This window comes from Podarcis raffonei, chromosome 14, assembly GCF_027172205.1.
Source record: "Podarcis raffonei isolate rPodRaf1 chromosome 14, rPodRaf1.pri, whole genome shotgun sequence".
NCBI classification, from domain to species: Eukaryota; Metazoa; Chordata; class Lepidosauria; order Squamata; family Lacertidae; genus Podarcis; species Podarcis raffonei.
In genome coordinates, this window is record NC_070615.1 from 46,751,503 (window position 1) to 46,772,880 (window position 21,378).

A 21,378-nucleotide genomic window follows, 5' to 3' on the forward strand; every position below is an offset into this window, starting at 1 on the left:
CAACAATACAAACAATCAAATAAAAGACTTCCTTTATCCTGTATCTGGTCTCCTTATTAACTTCTTATAAGCTGTTTCCTTTATGAATAATTTTTAAGATTTTTCTAATTATAACTTAAATATCCACAAAGTCTCCTGCAGACAGTAATCGAAACAAGCCCAGGTATGTATTTTAGGGCACTGTTTTGTGAGGTATTCTCTGCATTTCCCCCATGCTTTTTGAAATTCTTGTCTAGTGTGATCTCTAATTGCCTCTATTCATCTAGCCAGTTCAATATACTCTAACAGTTTGTCTTGCCGTTCCTTTTTTGTTGGCACAGTTTCTTTTTTCCAGTTTTTAGCAATTAATGCTCTTAATGCTCTTTGGAAGTCATCCAAGATGGTAGCCGCCACTACTTCCTCCTGTGGCAGCTCATTCCAAAGGTTAACTATGTGCTGACCTTTAAGGGCAGGATGCAAGAATCAGAAGTCTGAACAGGGGAGCAGCTGCTGAATCAGCTGCCAGGCCCTAAGCACGCACACTTCCAGGCAGGTCTGTGTAGCCACGGATTGTGCTTGCTACAGAACACCTGAAGGCCCAGCAAGGAACAGCATCATGGCTGGAGGAGGGTGAGGAAATGCTTATTTGGACTGTTTAAAAAAACTGGGTTTTTTAGGTCTCTGGGAAAAAGACTGGTGGCTTTGCTAGACCCCAATGCCGTTTATTTCCAGTAGGTTCCCCAACATTTCCATTGTTCTTATCATTACTTATTAAATGTGTCTACAGCCCTTCATCCATAGACCTCAGGGTGGCTCACAATAATCTGTAGATCTCAGCTGGTTCTATCAGTATACTTTTATTGGTGGTTTTTAAGTTGCCTTGATGCTCCTTTTTTGCTCTCTCTGTGTGTAAATTGGCTTAAAAATGCTATATTCTGCCATTTTCAGAGGGGCACAAAAATCCCCCCCCCCCCAATTCACCACCTCACTTGCGCAAGGCAAATGTCGGCAGTTTTTTCTAAGGCCCCCAGCTTTGGAAGCTCCCTGCAAGATCCCCTCAGGCTGTCATTTTGAGCCAAGAGCTGTTGGCTCAAGCGCCTCATCCCACACTAAACGCGAAAGTCCCACACAAACTGTTCCCAGGAAGAAAATACGGGTAGTTTTAGGAGATTGTGGCTACAGAATCCAAGTCAGATCCTCTCAATCTACTGCTCATCCAGTTTGCAAAGTTAGCATCCGTAGGCACACACTGCCATTTCGGAAAAAACGAGCCCATTCTGCTTGCTTACCTCGTCGATTGCAGACTCCTCTATCAACCGGGGGGCATCCGAGGAAAGGAGGCCGTGGGTGGCCATGACAAAAATCTTGTAGGCGCCTCTCTCTTTGAGCGTCTCAGCAGCAGCCAGGAAGCTGTCTACGTCGTCTATTATGTCGTCCTGGCCAAGAGGACATGAGAAGAGGTTTATCAGTGTTGCTTCAACGAGGCCGCCGGAGGGAAGTGGAAGGCCTCTAGAGCCACTTACAGGCCAGATTTCCTTCTGGGCAATATTCTGGGGGCAACATGCCACTGGTGGGTGGGGCATTAAATGCAAACTTTTTTCTGTCCCCTACTCCAGTAGCGAAGCTGCATGCTCCAGCACCAGGGGCAGAAAGCAGGCGGGGGTGTCGCTAGCGCGCGTCCCGTGGGGCGTGGTGTGGCGCCCATAGGTGCGTGGCACGTGTCGGAGGGGCAGCCACAATGGTACTCCCCTCCCCGATGGTGCCAGGGGCAATGCGCTCTCCAGTGCCCTACCCCCATGGCCTAAGTGTGAAGCAGGGAGAGAGGGAACACATCACTGATTTATCAGACATCGCTTGGTTGCAAAAAAACAACAACAAAAAACAGCAACCCTTAATGTGTTTTACGAAAAGACAAAACAATAAGAGTTTACAACCATGCTTTAAAACATTCAAAAGTTACAGTACTAAAACAGATTAAAATTACTTCGGCTTTCTAAATGTTTGGCCAGGGTTGTCTAAACAAGCAAGATTTTAGCAGGCGCCAACAAAGAGTGCAGAGAAGCTGCCTGCTTGATATCAATAGGCAGGGAGTTCCCAAGTGTAGGTACTGCCACACAAAATGATTTGATTTCTTACCAATGTGGAACGGGTATTATGTGGCACCTGCAGTAGTGCCAATTCCACAGAATGAAGCAGTGGAGTGGCTACATGTAGGTTAAGGCGATCTAATAGGTAAACTGGTCCCAAGTTGTTAAGGGCTAGATGGACCAATAGCAACACCACAAGCTTTTCTCCCATTTTAAGCCATGATTTTTGTGCTGATCGTACTTCTGTCCGCCCGTCCAAATGTGCCTCTTAGCATTCCAAACTGTCCATTCAGACTCCTCACCCTTACTAACTAGCATCACAAATGGAAAATAGCCTTTACAACTCTGTGGCTCCAGTCTATGCCCCCTGCCATTACTGCAGGATGCTCTCGCTGGATCCCTTATGAGTAGAAAGCTTGCACATGTGGAATATTTTCCCTGCTACTCACCGGTTTTGCCCAATCCACAAGGACTTAAGAGCAGCCTTATCCAAAGATTTGAATCTCCCAGTAGGGAGATTGATTGGATATTTAACTTTTAATTTGGGGACAGGTCCACCTACACCTCTGAAAAGTGGCCTGTTTTGTCTTGAGTGACAATTTTAAGGAGAAAGTTTGTAGGGATGGAAAGTTTAAATTCTGCAGGGAAGCAAACCCTTATCTGACAAAACACTTGGTTTTAATAATCACCGTATTTTTCACTCTATAAGACGCACCAGACCATAAGACGCACCTAGTTTTTGGAGAAGGAAAACAAGAAAAATAATATTCTGAATCCCAGAAGCCAGAACAGCAAGAGGGATCGCTGCGCAGCGAAAGCAGTGATCCCTCTTGCTGTTCTGGCTTCTGGGATAGCTGCGCCACCTGCATTCGCTCCATAAGACGCACACACATTTCACCTTACTTTTTAGGAGGGAAAAAGTGAGTCTTATAGAGCAAAAAATACAGTATTTTAACTGTGGAATGTATTTTATTCTGTTTGATGTGTTTTATCTTTTGCAATGGCTTCGGCTAAACAAAGAAAGAATATATTTGTATATTGCAAAGCATTTCCAGCGATAACAGCCGCCGGGTCCCAAATGACAAACCACTGTAGACAATTTCTCTAACCAAGCAGGTCACAGCGAGACATAGCGGGGATATATGCATTCCCACAGGCCCAAAGTGTTTTGATTTTGTGAAGCTTAATGAGGTACATAATGGATTTGCTTTTCACACTTGCAAACGTGATAATGGAAACAGACAGAGTGCTCAGCCTTCCCCAATCTGGCAAGCTCAATGTATTTTTTGGACTACAACTCCCATCAGCCCCAGCTAGCAAGGCCAACAGTCAGGGATGATGAGGAGTGTGGTCCAAAACATCTGGAAGACCCAGGCCTTCAACTGCACAGGTTATTTATTCCTTTCACCAGATATACTCTAATCTCTCCCTACAAGCATCTTTCCTAGGAAGTCCACCCTTCCTAGGAAAACTAAATCCTCCAGCCAACGCACAAATCTTTCAACAGCTGTTACGCTGGATTATTCCGCAGCCTCTCCATTCCCACGCGGCAAGGGATATGAAGGTTGCCTCTGTCAGTAAAAGCAGCCAATCACTGGAGTTTGTTATCTGATGCAAGAACTGGATGAGCAGCTCAGCTAATAACCACAGGGGTGGAGAATAATCATTAGCCACTTTAATGTTGTTGAAAACGTGTTAACTTTAAACAAACCGGAAGACTGAACAGAAAGATTAATAGAAAGATTAAGTTAAACGAAGAAAGATTAATAGAAAGATTAAGTTAAACGAAGAAGAAAAAGAAGAGCTCGCTTGCTTGTTAAAGGCAAATATTAGTCTCCTCCCACTATTTGAAGCCTTTTGATCTGAATCAGGAACGCCGATGGAATGGGAATCAATGGCTGGAATTTCAGCTTCCCATTAAAGGCCGGGGAAGCGCTCCCTTTAATTCAGAGCAGCTCACGAGGAGCAGCACTTCAGTCTCGGCAGCCAAACCTGATAAATGTGACCCAGATTTACTCAGCGGCACCTTGAACCCAATTACCTCAAAGCAGGTGACACAGTAAAGCAAGAGGCCATTTAAAAACTCCAGCGCAATAGCAGCACAGTATTAGCATAGGCTGTGCGCCATGAAGCTGAGTGGCACGTTCAGCTTCAGATTGCTGGATTTCCTTGCGAAATGCAGATGCCACAAATTACAGTCGTGTATTATTATAGAAAGCCCTTAACAAGCTGGGACCACTTTACTTTTGAGCTCGCCTTTCCCTCCCCCCATGTGCACACTCAACTGCTTCGATCAGAGGAATTGGCACAACTACAGGTGCCAAAACGTATAATAATAATAATAATAATAATAATAATAATAATAATAATAATTTAATAATAATGCCAGTCAGGACCTCACCCTCCTTAAATTTCTCCCAAAGGGAAGAAGTACACACTGAAAACCTCCATGGGTGGGAGTTTGGGCCACGGACAGAAGCAATAATTACGGATTTGGGTCCCAATTCCCCCTTCAAAAATATATAAGGCCCTTTAGGACAGTGGTGGCCAAACTTGGCCCTCCAGCTGTTTTGGGACTACAACTCCCATCATCCCTAGCTTACAGGACCAGTGGTCAAGGATGATGCCTGCCTTAGGATCTTTCTTCATCTGAGTGACCCTGGCTGGGAAGAAGGCATCAAAAACCACAGCCACACCACGTGAATGACACATCCCAGCAGCTGAGAAATGCTCCCCAAAGTATCTGTGAGCCAGCAAGGACAACTGACTAGAACTGCATTCCCCACTTCTGGTTTAAGAGAATAGAATAGTACAGAAGCTGGGGTTCTTGGGAAGATCTAGGGCAGACTGGGAATTTACCGTCTCATGTAATCACTATCAGCTGCTTGATGAGTTACAGCCCTTATCTTGAGGCTGGCATTAGAGTTCCCAAGAACACCCGCCCATTCTTAATTGGCAATATTCTGCAGCTGGGCCCGTCCCAGGCTTTCATCTCCAGACTAGTTCTAGGGAGTCTGGTTTGTCTGCCCATGCATTCGGTTGTGGAATAACATGTGGGCTGTCTCCATGCAAAAGGGTCTGAAACATTTTTTACTTCCTTGTTCGTTGCCCTCGCCTTCCTCTCCTGCTAACTGCGGCTGCCTGATTTTCAAACCGTGTTTTGTCGGGGAGGGGAGTTGAGGTTGGTAGGAAAGGGGTATTGTAACTTTAGCTAGCCATGTCTTTCTTATTTTCAGTGCATGCTGGTTCTGTAATTCAAATGTTCCTGAACTTTTACAATCTGTCTTACTTCTTGGAAACTTTTTTTTTTTTTTGCACTGTGTTCCAGTATCTCCTCTGCTGTCTCTTATTAGTTCAAATAAATCTTGCTGCTATAAGAGCCAGTGTGGCATAGTGGTTAGAGTGCTGGACTAAGACCTGGGAAACCAGGGTTCAAATCCCCACTCAGCTGTGAAAGCTCACTGGGTGACCTTGGTCACTCACTTTCAGGCCTAATGTGTGAGGGTTGCTGTAAGGGGGAGGAGAAATGTTTACACCACCTTGAGCTCCTTGGTGGAAAAGTGGGGTGTAGATACTACTACTACTACTACTACTACTAATAATAATAATAATAATAATAGGTTGGATAGCCATCTGTTGTGGTTGCTTTAGGTGGGGGTTGTTCTAGATGACCCTCGGGGTCCCTTCCAACTCTACAATCCTGATTCTAGGTCAGCTTGGGTCACTAAGGCTACAAACACCGAGTTCCCCTCCCCTCCTGCTTTTCTACCAGGGGACTGCAGGTGTTGCAGAACTCGCTGGAAGGCAGGTTCCTGAACGTGGACCCCTGCTGCCTCGTAAGTCAGTAGATGGTGGCAGTATCCCGTGGTTTTTATTTTTTTAATTGATTTGGGGGACACACAAACACACACGCATCTTGACAGCATCTTTCCACGTGGCGTTCTCAAACACTAAAAGGCAATTCAGAATCTAAAGGTTGCTGCAGTAAGGCAGCTACATACCACGATGATGGCTATCCTTCCGCCCACATCTCCGACAACTGTGATGGGAGGTTTCTCTTTTGGAATCAACACTGGTTAAAAAGGGGAGAAAGAAAGGAGTCTTATAATGTTGCAGTAGACTTCCTGCCTTTTAGCATTCCTCCTAGTTACAGGGTGTTATCTCGGTAGATGCTTTCCCCACTCATCGTGACTCCAGCAAACCAGGCCAGGTTCCACTTCCTACTGACAGCAACGACCCCTGCTGGTCACGCCAAAAGCTGTCCTTGCTGACATCAACCCCTACAGCAAAACCATTAGGGGAGCGAGAAAGAGACGAGAGCGCTGCACAGAAGGCCTTATGGAATCACAAGCTCCATAAAGCAAGGGCCACCCATGATTGTGTTTATCAGGGGTGGGGGTCCTGTGGTCCTCTGCCTACTGGCAGACTCCCTCACACAGGGCCTGAGGGCTTAGGGATGAGAGGAGCTGGGAATCGTATCTGCGGGGCCAGGAGCTCCCTATACATCAGGGGTCAGCAAACTTTTTCAGCAGGGGGCCAGTCTACTGTGCCTCAGACCTTGTGGGGGGCCAGACTATATTTTTGGGGGGAAATGAATGAATTCCTATGCCCCACAAACAACCCAGAGGTGCATTTTAAATAAAAGCACACATTCTTACTCATGTAAAAACACCAGGCAGGCCCCACAAACAACCCAGAGATACATTTTAAATAAAAGGACACGTTCTACTCATATAAAAATACACTGATTCCCGGACCGTCCGCAGGCTGGATTTAGAAGGCGATTGGGCCGGATCCGGCCCCCAGGCCTTAGTTTGCCTACCCATGCTATACATGGAGCATCTTAAAATGGCTATCACTGCGACAGGAAGGGTATCTGAGGAGGCAGGAAAGGCCCTCCGGTAAGACTTGTCCAGTCTGAATGGAGACACGTGGCTTCCCCATTGCAGGAATCCCCACCATAGGAAGCCAAGCCATCCACTGTCAAGGACAAAGGGCTGATTTCACCACTACCAGAGCACCAAAATGCAACACAACCAATTTTCCCCATAGGAATGAATGACAGGCTTTCACTAGCATGGGAGAAGGTCACAAGAGATGCTGAGGGGCACAGTGTGGATGGGCTACACCAGGTAAAAGGTAAAGGACCCTTGGACAGTTAAGTCCAGTGAAAGGCGACTATGGGGTTGCGGTGCTCATCTCGCTTTCAGGCCGAGGGAGCCAGCGTTTGTCCGCAGACAGTTTTCCAGGTCATGGGGCCAGCAGGACTAAACCGTTTCTGGCGCAACGGACCACCGTGACGAGTGCCAGAACGCACGGAAACGCCATTTACCTTCCCACCACAGTGGTACCTATTTATCTACTTGCACTGGCATGCTTTCAGACTGCTAGGTTGGCAGGAGCTGGGACAGAGCAACGGGAGCTCACCCCGTCACGGGGATTCAAACCGCGCCAACGTTCTGATCGGCAAGCCCAAGAGGCTCAGTGGTTTAGACCACAGCGCCAACCGCGTCCCTCCTTGCTAGTCTAGTGGCACTAGGGAGCCTTGCTTGCTTGTATCTGCTTGCCCTCCAGTCATGCAAGGGGGGCACTGAGTTTTACTCATACGTTCATTGCAGTTTTGAGCAAGAGTATGGGGGGGGCGGGAATCAAAAGCACATTTCATCCGGCTGCATTACAAATGTACCCTTGTTTTGTGGCACACCACACTAAGAGACACAAGAGGGCTTGGCACGGGTCAAGGATGATGCCAAATGCTGCAAATCACGGTATCATCCAACAATAACAAAAAACAGAGGGCATGAAACAGGCCCAAGTTTTCCATAACCAGAAAGAGAAAGACTTTAAATGCAAAGTCTTGAGCATAACAGGGAAGGGGCAGGGGATTTTCCACCAGAACATGCAGCAAACACATGTCCGAACCCTGTAACTCAGGCTACATCCACAGCCTTTAAAACATGTGGCTTCCCCCAAGGAATCCTGGGAACTGTAGCTTACAAGTCCCAGCACCCTGGATGATCTACAGTTCCCAAGATTCTTTATTTTGCATGGGAGAGGGCGAGTCATGTGCTCAAATTGTATGGTGTGGATATGACTTCACAAGAGAGGGAGATGCCCACTGTGAATGCCCGTCTCCTTTTAAGGACACCCACCCCAACCAGCAGGGGCCCTCCTCTCACGCGAGTTTACTTACTGGGTATCTCTAAACTAGGGTGAATGGCAGCTGCACTTTTAGCCGTCGGGGGCGAATGGCGGCCGTCCACCAGGTCGGACTCTGCATCCTGAGCCTCCCCATGTATCACCGCGATCCCCAGTCTCAAGCGCTCTGCAAACGACTGAGCCCTGCGGACAAGGGGCAAGGACGTTAGAAAACACGTCCGTCCCCAACGCAAAGGACGGCAGAGAAACAGCCATACAAGCACAGGAGGGAAGGCAGGAGGGCAGCCCTCTCCCAAGAGTGTTAAGCTGACAGGTGATCAGGGCAAGTTGGTGCCAAATTGATCTAGTTCCGCATTTCCTAACCTGGTGTTGGACTACAACTCCTGTCATCCCTAGCTAGCAGGACCAGTGGTCAGGGATGGTGGGAGTTGTAGGCCAACAACAGCTTGGGGACCCAAGTTTGAGAAACCACTGATCTAGTTCCTAAGGTGCAAGTAATAAATAAATGCCAACAGGGTTCATGGAATCATCGATTCCCCACTGCTACCTTTGCATCCAAAGAAGATGGATGTTGGAAGATTCAGGGCGGACGAAAGAAAGACCTTCTTCACGCAGCACATAGCTAAACTGTGGCGCTTGCTCCCACAGGGGGCAGTGATGGCCAGCAACCCAGGTGCCTTTAAAAGAGAACTGGGCGAATTCATAGAGGGGGCTATCAGTGGCTACGAGCCGTAACTGCCAAGCTCTGCCTCCACTGTCGGAGGTACAGTGGTACCTCAGGTTAAGTACTTAATTCGTTCCGGAGACCCGTTCTTAACCTGAAACTGTTCTTAACCTGAAGCACCACTTTAGCTAATGGGGCCTCCCGCTGCTGCCACGCCGCCGGAGAACGATTTCTGTTCTTATCCTGAAGCAAAGTTCTTAACCTGAAGCACTATTTCTGGGTTAGCAGAGTCTGTAACCTGAAGCGTATGTAACCTGAAGCGTATGTAACCCGAGGTACCACTGTACTCCGCCTGGGAATACCAGCTGCTGTGAATCACAAGTGGGGAGAGCACTGGTGCCCTCAGGTCTTGCTTGTGGGAATGGTGGATTTGATTTAAATCAAATCGATTTAAGTCACGATTTAAATCACTAGTCAGTAAGACTTGATTTAAATCATTCCCCCCCACCCCGAAAGACTCATTCTTGCTGGTATAATCTTAATATTTACAACCAGAGGAAGGTTTCATTTTTGGAATAATATATTTTCAGTGTAGTTTTTACAGTTACATCAAAAATTAATGATTTGGTTATACTATTAGAAATACATAGACAGATCATTATGAAATTATTGTGAGGTTTAATAAGTTAACTGTTTGTATTTGGATAACTTTTCTCCTGTACTTTATTAGAAGTAGAAAAACAACCATTTCCTTAATAACAATTTTAAAAAATTATTTGACTAAAACATTATTATAGCATATGTATCTATGTTTGTTAACTGATGTGGTTAAATGAATTTTTTTATTTAAAAAAACTTAGACTGAGTTTTAGCACACTGGAAAAAACTTAAAACAAATCCTTATTTGCTGATGAATAGCCTTTGGACTATAATGTAACTAGAAAATCTGTAGGAAGATTTTTCCTCCAAAAGCATTTTATTTTAAAAAATCTGATTTAAATTAAAAAAAATATATATTATTAAAAAAATTATTTTTATCCACCCTGCTTGTGGGCTTCCCACAACGGCAGCTTTGGCCTCTGTGAGAAGATGCTAGACTACATGGGCCATTGACTTGACAAAGCAGGCTCTTATTATGGTTGTTTGTTGTAAACATAGATCACAAGTCACCTCATGTATCTAGTCCAGAATCCCCACTCCATGCAGTGGCCAACTGGGTGCCCCTGGGAAGATCACAAATGGGGACCTGAGGACAACAGCTCTCTCCTGCTGCCAATTCTCCAACAACTGGTAACTTAAGAGGCATGGCGCCTGGAACCTGGAGGTGGCATCTAACCACCCTGACTAGTAGCTGTGGACAGCCTCACCCTCCATGAATTTATCCCATCCCCTCTCAAACACACCTAAGCCAGTGGGAGTCAGCACACCTTGCAGAGAGCTCCATTGGTTTAAGGATGTGCTCTGTGAAATGCTTCCTGAGCAAACCGTTTCGTATGACTGGCTTTTCGGGCTGATGAAGCGTGTAGCGAAACCTGTAATATATCCGGAGAACAGGTCTCCTTTTGCCCACTTGCGTTATTCTCACCAGGGTGGTGGCTTTGATTTGCCTTCCCGTGATTGATTCATGCATACGGCTTTGTGTTTCCAACTCAAGACCCATTGAAGAACATCTCATCCAGCTCAATCTTTGAAAACAGCTTTGAAAAACTTATTCAGATTCTCCAGTGTGCTACCCTTGCCATTGTGGCGGCACGGGGTTGCTGTTCTGTGATTGGACTTACGTTACTTGTTGAACGGTTCATTTATCCAGTCTGTATAATGTTTACTGCACATGTAACTTGTTAAGATAGAGTTGTATAATTATCCACTCCATGTTTACAGTAGCTCCAGGCTTTGTTTTGCACATGGCACCTTAGTATGTTTGTTGTTTGAATGATTAACAGTCTATCTCTATTCTAGCTATTATTCTAGTAAATTTGGTTTTATACTTATAAGCCAGTTTGTGGTGTTGTTGTTTTGTTGTATTATTATTATTGTCACCACATCTGATACTTGTGTATATACTTTGCAGTCCTGATAATCGCCCACCGTTCAGTTTCACTAAAGGTCTTCCCACCCCCAGACCCAGCAAATATGGCATCTATTTTGTGACGGACACTCTCTCAAAACTGGAAAAATGCCCACTGGTCCAGAACAGCTGCTGGCTCCGGCATTAGTTTAATAAGCAGAAATGCACACAACTTGGTTCGGAGCCAAGACCCGCTGCCCACCCTTGCAAATTATTATGATATCGACCCCTATATAGAGTCAAACTTCAGGTGTTAAAAGAAGATAGCTGGTGCTACACAGTAACATGGTTTTGGAGTACCCACCCACCTCTTTGCAGATGCTGGAGATTTGGCCACGATCACAGCATTTCTATAGTCTGGAATCTGTAAAAACAAACAAACACAAACACATGAAATGGGCTGTGTGTGCCTTTGGTCTGATCTGATTCTTGTGGTGTTGTTAATTTTTTTAATTCCCAACACAGAAGCAAAAACACTGCTTCCCCCTTTCCCCCAACAAACTTTTCCCCTTTAGAGAGTTTGCCCTGCCCAGAGAGGACAGGGCTTAGGAACATCTCTGTAAGAGTCAGCAGCAAAATATTACAAGTCCTAAGTGGTATAATTCCAATGACAATGGACTGTTAGTTGTAAGCTCATATTCTTAACTGCTCTACCCCCCCCCCAAAAAAACCCCTCATTTTTGGTCCTCATCTGGACTGCGGTGACATCAAGAACAAGGCATTGCTCATCTTGCCAGCCTAGCTTAGGACTGGATGGACAGGCCTGTTTTTCAGCACCCAATCAGCCTGGCTTGGAATGAAATGACATGACTTCGCTCACCTCTTCTTGAATGTACTGTAGCAAAAATGGAGACGCTCTCAGGTTGTCAACCGGGACATTGAAGAAGCCCTGGATTTCCTTTTGATGCAAATCCATAGTGATGAGGTGAGTCAGACCTTGGGAGGAGACCAAGGGGAGCAGTGCTTTAAGGTCACTTCACCAACAAAGAGCAAGAAACCTGCATTCGATGCGTGGCAGCTGTTAAAAACTGGTTTCCAAAGAAGCTTTTACTTAGGAAATGCTTATCCTTTACACCCCATAGTAAGTGTGAGACTTTGCGCTTTCAGTAGGGAAGGCAGGATTTAAATTCAATAAATACAATAAAATGTCTGCCAAAGAAAATTCTGTCTCTTTTGTGCTCTTATATCCAATCATTCCTCAAAAGAATTGTCACTCCCAAATTTTATTCTAACACCACCCTGTGCAGTAGGTTAGCCCAACAGGGGTGCCCAAATTTTTTCAAAGAGGGCCATATTTGATGATCTGCACATGTGTGAGGGCCGACCAAAGTTGAGCTTTTTTGACAATTTTACCCCAAAGTTATTGAGCTTTTTTTAGGATTTCACCCCAAAGTTGTTCAGCTTTTCAGCTTTTTGGAGGATTTTACCCCAGGACATATACTGCCACAGGGGCCAGGTTAGACCCCCGGAACAGACTTTGGACATGCCTGGTCCAGGCTAAACTTTGTGGCTTCGTGGGGACTGGAGATCTACATCCACAGGGCCTGGCCAGTTGGCAGGATGTTGTGGTGGCCCCACACACAGCAGTCATGTCCCCCCACTAGCCCTTCGCAGCAGTAAGGGGGGGGACGGAACCACTGGATGCAGACAGCTCAGGGCGGTTTTGCTTCATACAGAGTCAGGCCAGCTTCACAGGTGGCTCAGATTCTTTCCACTCACCCCCTCCAAGAGCACTGAGTCTCCAGGAGGAAGCAGGCCAAGCCGCGCTGCGCTATGGCAGCGACAGCACCGCCTGCCAGCACAGCAAAGTGTGGGCAGAGCAGGGCATCTTGAAGTTACTTGCAGCATCTGCAAAGGGAAAGAAGTGCCAATTGGCAGGTGAGGTTGGATTCAAACTGCATCTGCCTGGCAGCAAAGCTGGGCTTGGTGACAGCATCAATCAGCTGATTTTACAGCAGGTCTCTCTAGGTGGCAATACGGCAGCTCCCAATGGGGAGATCCTGAGTGCAGCTGATCCCAGTGAGAGTTCCCAAGGAACTATCAGAAACTCACTTTAAACTCCCATTTGTTCCTTTGTAACTGTGTCCTTAGCTGTCCACTCCCCATATTTAATAAACAATAATAACTAACTTTCTGTGTCTGTTTACATGCGTTTGATGGGAGGGAGGTTATTGGTTTGGTTTTGATATTGTTTTTATTATGTATTTTGTAATTTTATATTGAGAACTGTGCTGTTTGGGTGAAGGGTAGTAGATAATGATAATAATATTTTAGACTGGCTATTTAAGGTGTGGTTTGTTTCACAGATCGTAACATTTCCTTTGTTCAAAGATGCATTTCTTAGTTATTATGCATGACCCTTATATAATGCAATTCTCATCGATTTAATATTTTGGCCCGTTAATTACTATGCAGTTGTTTTAATTGTTAGAACTTTATGAGGATTTCCTTACATCAACTAACTCTGTAAGGTTTTAACAAGGAAAATTAATACCAAAAGCTAACAGCAAAAAACCCACTACTGACCAAGAGTCAAATCAGGACTGCCAGTCTAAGCGGATTGAGATGAAACTGGGCATGTCTCTCAATATACGAGAAGAGATTTATTTGCCCCAAAACCCAAGAAAAGAGACAGCATGTGTGAACAGGAGAGAATTTAGGAAATAGAAGGGACTGCATGGAGAGCAGTCCAAGTACAAAATTTTGTCCCACAGACCAAGGAAGCTGCCTTATAAAAGAGTCAGACAACCTAGCTCAGTATTATCTACATCAGGGTTTCCCAAACTTGGGTCTCCAGCTTCCCCCCCACTACATTTCCCATCATCCCTGACCCACTGGTCCTACCAGCTAGGGGTGATGGGAGTTGTTGTCCAAAACCAGTTGGAGACCCACGTTTGGGAAACCCTGGTCTACACAGACTGGCAGCAGCTCTCCAAATCTCAGGCGGAGCTGTTTCTCAGCAACACCTGGAGATGCCAGGGGCTACGAGTTTCTCCAACAAAATCCGACTCAGAGTAGACCCAATGGGCCTGAGCTGCGTCATCTTCTGTGGGGCTACTTCAAGGACTAGCAATGGATACACCCCTAAACCTGGGACGATTTGCATGCAAAGGATGTGCTCTAACCACCAAGCTTCAGCAAGGCACTGCCTCCCTTTGCGAGTGACCACTGTCTCATGAAAAGCACTTTAGAGAGAGCCAAGGCCTATAGTCTATAGCGATGCCTGAAGGCATACTTAGAGCGGCCAGGGTGGGGGTGGGCGTGCCCCGCCAAGGCCTCACCCACTGCTCTCTGTCCTTACCCGCCTTGCACATCATCGAAGCCAGAAGCTTAGAGACAATGGAGCCCCTTTTCCTCATCTTGCACTGCTTGCTGTATGGGAAGTAGGGAACCACGCCAATAATGCTTTTGGCACAGGACGTTTTACAGGCATACACCATGATGAGGAGCTCCATGATGGTCGTATTCACATCCCTGCAATGAGAAGGGCGCTGGTTCTGTATCGGGACTTCACTCAACAACAAACCCTCTATTGCATTCTGACGCAATCGAGCCCTTCGTCTGCCGGAGAGGACAGGTAGAGCAACAGGACATTACGCAGGGCTTTCGACCTTGATGAACACTCTCAAATCGTTGCCGCCACACCTGTTTTCAGGAAGATTAGCTATTCCTCCTTCTCATCATGGGTCCGCAAGGGCATTTCAGACAGAATCAAAGAATGGTAGAGTTGGAAGGGACCACAAGTGTCATCTTGTCCAACCCCCTCCAATGCAGGAATATTTTTGCCCAACATGAGGCTCAAACCCAGGACCCTGAGGTTACCAGCTGAGCTATTGTCTTTGCCAGCTCACTACTGGTCAGATCTCTCCCTAAGGCTCCTTCTTGAACCTCACATGCACTTGGAACGCCACTCCCTGAGGCTTAGCATCTGGGGCAGGCTCTCATTTGCCTCCCCAGCTGTGGAGAAGTACGGGATCACTCAAAGACATACCCCAGCTGTACTGGGTCCTGCACTCAGGAAGACTCTGCCCCCTCCCTCTGGAAAGATCAAATTTTCTGGGGTGACCAATGTCCAACTAAGGTTTGTGGACCTCTGCTTCCATGGATTTCAACTGTGTGTGCAGCATTCGTTACCCAAAAAGAGAGACAGGAATGGTAGACGCTCCACATCCCTGAGCCCTTTCTCTGGGGAGGAAAGAAAGGCCATGGTTAGAGGGCGGGGGTAGAAACCTCAACCCCTGGAAGGGGCCCTCCAAGTATCTCTGTCTGGACCTTTGTGCTTTCCTTAGGCCACACCTCTCACTGGTTTCCCTCAAGCATTTTTGCCTGGCTGGAACTATGATGGCGACTCTTGCTTGCCTTGCCATATGGATGATATTCGAGAGGTGTGTCAGTGTGCAGAAACTAGCCTGCTGTATAAAGGTAAGATTCAGATTCAAGGTTCTGTCCACTTTTGCCTCTGAGCCCACCCACCACTGCCCCCGGAAGGCAGACCAGAAGGCAATAGGGCCCTCAGCTGAGAAAAGGTTTCCCAATACAGTAAATGTCAATAAATGGTTTTGTTCCCTCCCCACTATGCTTCCTTTGGACCAGAGGTGGGCTAGCATTGCCACCCAGCCGTCTTTGCAGTGGGGCCAACACCAATTACAGGAAGGCAACATAGTGACCTGCAAACAGCATGCTCCTTCCCCAAAAGCAGAGATGAGCTGGGGAATCAAAGAGGTTGCAGCAAGGAGTGTCTCTCAAATTGACAGGTACCAGTTGGTAACAGCATAAGAAAGCAAGATAAAATTAGAGTGCAGGAACAACAACTCCTCCATAACCTAGTTACAGGTGCTTAAAATAGTTCCCGTCTTTATCTAACTCTGGTACAGCTACCCTTGATCAGAGCGTCTTCAATGAGCTTTGGATACCTGCATGTTTTGCCTGTATCATCTTATGCAAGATGGAAAGTGGGGTTTTAAGAGAATGGATTTAGAGCATCCCTTTTTTATATACCATGGTTAAAAAGAAAAAAGGAGAGGGAAGCATATAGGCCAGACTTTTCAGGGAAACTCTGCCAAATCATTTAGGGGATTAGAGACATTTGCTTTAAAATTGATGCTGGCTGAACAATTCTTAAAGGGAACATAATGGACAGCGAATGGCAGTAGACCACAGACATCTAACAAGAGGGGTTTAAAAGGAACAGAGACAAAGTTAATAAGCTCTACCCGCCACCACAAGCATTACATAGATACAGTTCAATCAGAACCAAATTCGGAAATGTCTGGGGTTTAATTCTGAGCAGACATTTGTACTCACTTTGAGACAGTCTGGATGATGAAGACATCTTTTCCTCTCACAGACTCCTGAATCTGTACCCGCGTTTCTGCCAAAAGAAAACATGCACTTGGTGTCGACACATGCTTGCAAAGTACATCAGCGTTAAGCCTGAAACTCAGTCCATTCTCCAATCATCAGGTGAGACCATATTGAAAACCCTTCTCAAAGGAAAAGATTAACATTGCTGTTTCCCCTTCACTTGCCCAGGTCCCATGTTAAGTTTCTGGTCTCTCCAGTTAAATGGATCAGGCAGCAAGTGATGAGAAAGGGCTCTGCCAGAGACCCTGGAGAGGTGCTGCCAATCAGAGCAAAGCAATATCAGGCAAACAGTGTGACCAGGTGCAATGAAGCTTCCTATGGCTAGTAAGGAATGATGCAGGTCTCCTGGCCATGTAAACTGGTGCCTTAAAAGTTCCCACAATCACTGGGGGAAAGGAACGTGGAGACAGTTCCAATCCACATGACAAATACTCAGAAACATTACAGCTGGGGTGAGAAAGATTTATGGCAACACCCCTCCCAGTGGTCATAGAAGAGCCCTGCTGGAGGTAAATAAATAGCCTTATCCTCCATTAAATTTTCTAGGATGAGCTTGTCAGCTCTTCAAGAAAGCTGTATAACAAGTTGCTCTTTTTTTATGTCTAAAGGTGGTTGTCCAGTAGCAAACCACCAGAGGCCAACATTCTTTGGTCACAGTGCCATGAGAAACATTCAAAGAGCAAATAAGGTTTGCCACTCCCCAACCCACATCACCACCTGAAGTCCTCCTTTGTGTGCCCCTTCCTCAGGAGGTCCAGAGGGCAGTAACACAAGAACAAACCTCTCTAGTGGTGGTTCCCCCACTTGTGGAATGCTATTCCTGGGAAGATTTGCCTGACACCATCATTACATAGATGCCAGGCAAAAACATTTCTTTTCCACCAGGCCTTTGGGCTCTATCTGTGAACTCCTTCAGTGGGTGTGACATTTTAATCCTGTCTTACAGAAACATGATTCTCTTTTAGGTTTTTCTTTTTCTGTTATGCTGGTCTCAGTGTACGTGCTTGTTTATATATTGTAAGTTGCCTTTAGCTACCTTGATAGAAAACATGACAAACAATAATAATGAATAATAATAATAATTGATGATGATGATGCAGGATCCTAGAGAACCTCTGAAGGCCCATAACAGAGGCCAACACCTGTATGGTCACAGGTTAAGGCCTCTACTGTCACGGTCCTGTTCACGGGCGATGGAAGTCCCGGCTGGGGACGTCAGGACCGGGGACAAGATCGCGGGGTGGAAGTAGGAACGAGAGTCCAGAAGCCAGGAAGCCAAGAGTCCGAGGGCCAGAGAATCAGCAGTCAAGAAGCCAAGGGTCCGAGGATTAAGAAGCAAGGAGTCACAAAGGGTCCGAGGATCAAGAAGAATGGAGTCAAGGAGCCAAACGCAGCAAGGCAGGGAATGTGTTGCTGTGGCAAAGAGCCAAAGGGAAATGCTGACCTTATATCCCTTCCCAGCTCTTGCCACCAGGTGCAGTGAGTTACCAAGTGGCTTCACCTGTGCAGCCACGCCTTGCCTCTTCAGAACAAACTTAGGAAGGCCCCTGTCCTGCAAAGTCCTACTGGTCACAGGGCCTGGCTCCTGCACGCACTCCTGACATCTACTCTTCAGCAAAGATCTTCCAGGGTGCTCCAAGCACAGCAGCAGACAGTACAGTCCATCATCAAATTAATAGTCCCCAAAGGTACATCAAATGGCCATGGATCAGCGATCACTAAAAAGTGTAGTAAGCCTATTGCGACGTTCAGGGCACCCATCATCTCACGTTTGTAGGATATTGACTGTGGAAAGGCATTCTGCCTCCATTTCAGTGATCTTTGACAGTGACTTACCCCTCCTCTACCATTCCTGTTCATGGAACATTTACTTGATTCTTATTAGTTTGTGACTCCATGCACATATTGTATGTCTTCTGTTTATGAATTTTGAAACAGTATAGTGTTATAAAAATATTGTCAGTATATTATTAGCCGGCGTGTTGCTTGCTGTTGTTCAGAGTGTTCAGTTTTGCAACACAGGGGATTTTCTTTGGTGTATAATGTACAGGCCGGGCTGTGCCAAATGCAGCTGCTCTTCTTCCTTACCATGTTGTGCAATGCAGGCAAGTGACAGGAAAGCCCAACACTGCATGCCTGTCTCCGAACTGCAAGGACAGGCCGACAACAGGAAGATGCTGCGGAAGGAAAACCAGGAAGTGGCCTCTTACACTTGTTTAGTTAAGGAAAGGGCAAGAGCTGAAACATGGATCACCTAAAGGGACAAACTCTCCAGGGAAAAAGAGGCAGGGGAAGGGAGAGGAAAGAGGTTGTTATGGGAGGTGCTTAATAAACTAGATCCTTTTCCTTTAGCTCCCAGCAATGAACGCGTTAAGTAAGGGGTTTGAGTAGAAGATGCTCACCTCTGTTCGGCTCCTGGTAAACCTGGACTTTGCCCATCTCCACCCCCAGGCGCCTGCAAAGGTAGACAAGACAAAGCTCAATGAAGCAAGGATGAATTAGAATTGGGATCGAAAACAACATTTTCAATAGGGAGGGCAGCCTTTCTTCTTCTTGCGCCCTCCAGAGGTTTTTGACTACAGCTCCCACCAGTTCCAGCCAGTGTGGATGATGGAAGTTGCAGTCCAAAGCATATGGAGAGCACCAAATTGGTGAAGGCTGATATCACTTAACAGTTTTTTGTACTCTAGTCCCAAACAATGGTCCGCAGAACACCAGTGGTCCAAAAGCTTCATTCAAGTGGTCTGTGGTGGGTCTGCATTAAATACCCACACCAATTTATAACTGTAATCGTACTGCTTCTGTTTCTTATGTTGTATTTCAGCTTGAATTCTAAGGAATGCAAACTGCAATACAATAAATATAGGAGATAAAAGAAGCAACAAAAAGAAAAGTCATACAGCATCTAACACAGCACATTACAATTGCTACAACAGGCAAAAAATTAATAATCATGAAGTGTCTGCCAAGACCCTTTGCCATTTTTTAAGTGGTCCGTGGGGGGTGGGGAGAGTTTGGGAAGCCCTCTTGCCCTAACTGCTTATAGTCATAACAGCAGCCTGCCTGCAGCACAAACCCTGGATCACTGAACTCTCTAAGCAGGTTATTGCTAAGACTTGACTCAATGTCCCCAATGTCAAAAGGCAGCTTCTGCCAATTCCTGCCACAGCACAGATTCTGCTCACTTGTTAGATCCAGAAGGATCTGCCTACAAATGCACTGTTGAGAAACAATTGCCATTTCTCCAACTGCAGGAACAATTGCCATGCAGATGTCACGCTTTACAGGAATGAGCTGCTGCTCAGGTTTGTAGACCACAGGTGCCATACCTGTGGGTCGTTTTGCAATTTAAGAAGTGGTAATCGAATCCCAACTTGCTGTTAATCTTATGTATTGTCATTGAGGAAAATAGCGCACAGCTCAGTTTGCCATTACTCCTTCCTGGGCAAATTTTCCCCACAAGCTTCTTCTGCTACTTCTCTCATTCAGTGCCAATCCAAAACTAGAACCTTTCCTGCAAGATAACCTGATGGGTTTCTTCTAGCCATCAACAGACCGTCTCCGTTTCAAAGCATCCACATTACTCAGTAACTGGCTCCCTTTCTGGTCTGGGCAAGCAACTGTCAAGGGCAGGAGAAAACAAAATCACACAAGTCACGCTCTGACTATCACTGGCTCAGCTCCGTGTACATTAGGTGTTTGGGAGGCTAAGCATTGGCTGAACAGGCTTGGCCCGAAATAAGTGTTCTCAAAGGATCATTCTGCAAAATGAATCTGAAAAACAGCCAGTGTGCACAGCATGACCTAACTGTCAAGAGACCTTCTGGCTGTAAGAAATGCTAAGATGAGTGGCTCTCTTGAGAGAACACAAGCTTAAATAACAGGATGGGCAAGAACTGGGGGTGGGGGAAGGGGAAAGAAGGGCAGAAGGAGCAATGTACAGTGGTGCCTCGCAAGACGAAATTAATTCGTTCTGCGAGTTTCTTCGTCTTGCGAAGCACGGTTTCCCAAAAACCTCAAAAAAGGCTACCACACCGTGTGCTATGAGTTGCTCTCGCAAGACGTTTTCATCTTGCGCAGCAAGCCCATAGGGAAATTCGTCTTGCGAAGCAACTCAAAAAACGAAAAACTCTTTCGTCTTGCGCGTTTTTCGTCTTGCGAGGCATTCGCCTTGCGAGGTACCACTGTATCCTTAGTCTCCAAGCCTTACAAAACTGCTCTCATAGCATTCACTTAAAATTTGTCTGCTCTTCATGGGCCACCATGTTGTCATTCCTGGAATCAGGAATGTGGTACAACTATTAAGAAATGTCTTGTTCAGCTGCTTCAATTCTAGAACTTGGATCCACTCACTTGGTTCCATTATTTTGAGTTTCCACTGAACTACTGCTGAAGAGGCAAGCTAATCTTCAGTTCAAACTTTGAAATCTACACCAAAAGATGGCTGGCCTCTTCAGCACGTAACAGAAGCATCATAAACCTCAAACTTGCTTTTGGTGTGAGGGATTGCAGGGGCTACCTAAGAGGTGCACCAGGACCCAGTGATAATCCTCAGACCACCTTTATCTTAAACTTTCCGGCTAGGAAAGCCAGATATATATATTAGGTAACGCTTTAAGACCAGCAGACATTAATATGTGGGTTTATCATATGTGGGTTTATCATGTTAGAACAAAGCCTGCATTATACTAACCCTGCACCTTTAAATGTAACTTTCTCTTGGCAAAAACAGCAGTGAGACATTACTAAGTAACTTGACAATATAATCTTGCTGAGAGTCGTACATTACGCTCATACCAGCCAGACCCAACACCCCACATTGAAACAGAGGCAGCACAGAGTGCTTAGGAAGAAAAATACAGCGGCTGTTACTTACTCGGCAATTTTCTTTGATAGTTCCATGCACGATGGGTTGGAATTGGCTGAAAATAGCACCAGCCCACCCTTCGTTATATTCATGATGGCTCCTGTACCATTGGGTGCCACACAAAACATCAAATCCTCCTTTGTCTTCCCACTTTTAAAATACTGCAAGAAGATCAAAAGCACATTAGCTC

General features: G+C 46.0%; 1 protein-coding gene across 5 annotated transcripts in view; it reads right to left on the reverse strand.

The window, feature by feature from the left end:
• The window catches only part of PRPSAP2 (phosphoribosyl pyrophosphate synthetase associated protein 2), a 31,031-nt gene that overhangs the window by 2,520 nt on the left and 7,133 nt on the right, over nucleotides 1–21,378 (reverse strand). For all 5 annotated transcript variants that reach the window (XM_053364195.1, XM_053364192.1, XM_053364196.1 and 2 more), the window contains exons 3-11: nucleotides 21,198–21,349; nucleotides 18,724–18,776; nucleotides 16,262–16,328; nucleotides 14,259–14,431; nucleotides 11,778–11,893; nucleotides 11,266–11,321; nucleotides 8,260–8,408; nucleotides 6,068–6,138; nucleotides 1,269–1,415 (exon numbers count right to left, since the gene is read on the reverse strand). In XM_053364195.1, the coding sequence (XP_053220170.1) occupies nucleotides 1,269–1,415; nucleotides 6,068–6,138; nucleotides 8,260–8,408; nucleotides 11,266–11,321; nucleotides 11,778–11,893; nucleotides 14,259–14,431; nucleotides 16,262–16,328; nucleotides 18,724–18,776; nucleotides 21,198–21,316 (951 nt within the window). In that variant the 5' untranslated portion in view covers nucleotides 21,317–21,349. The remainder of the gene's footprint in view (nucleotides 1–1,268; nucleotides 1,416–6,067; nucleotides 6,139–8,259; nucleotides 8,409–11,265; nucleotides 11,322–11,777; nucleotides 11,894–14,258; nucleotides 14,432–16,261; nucleotides 16,329–18,723; nucleotides 18,777–21,197; nucleotides 21,350–21,378) is intronic.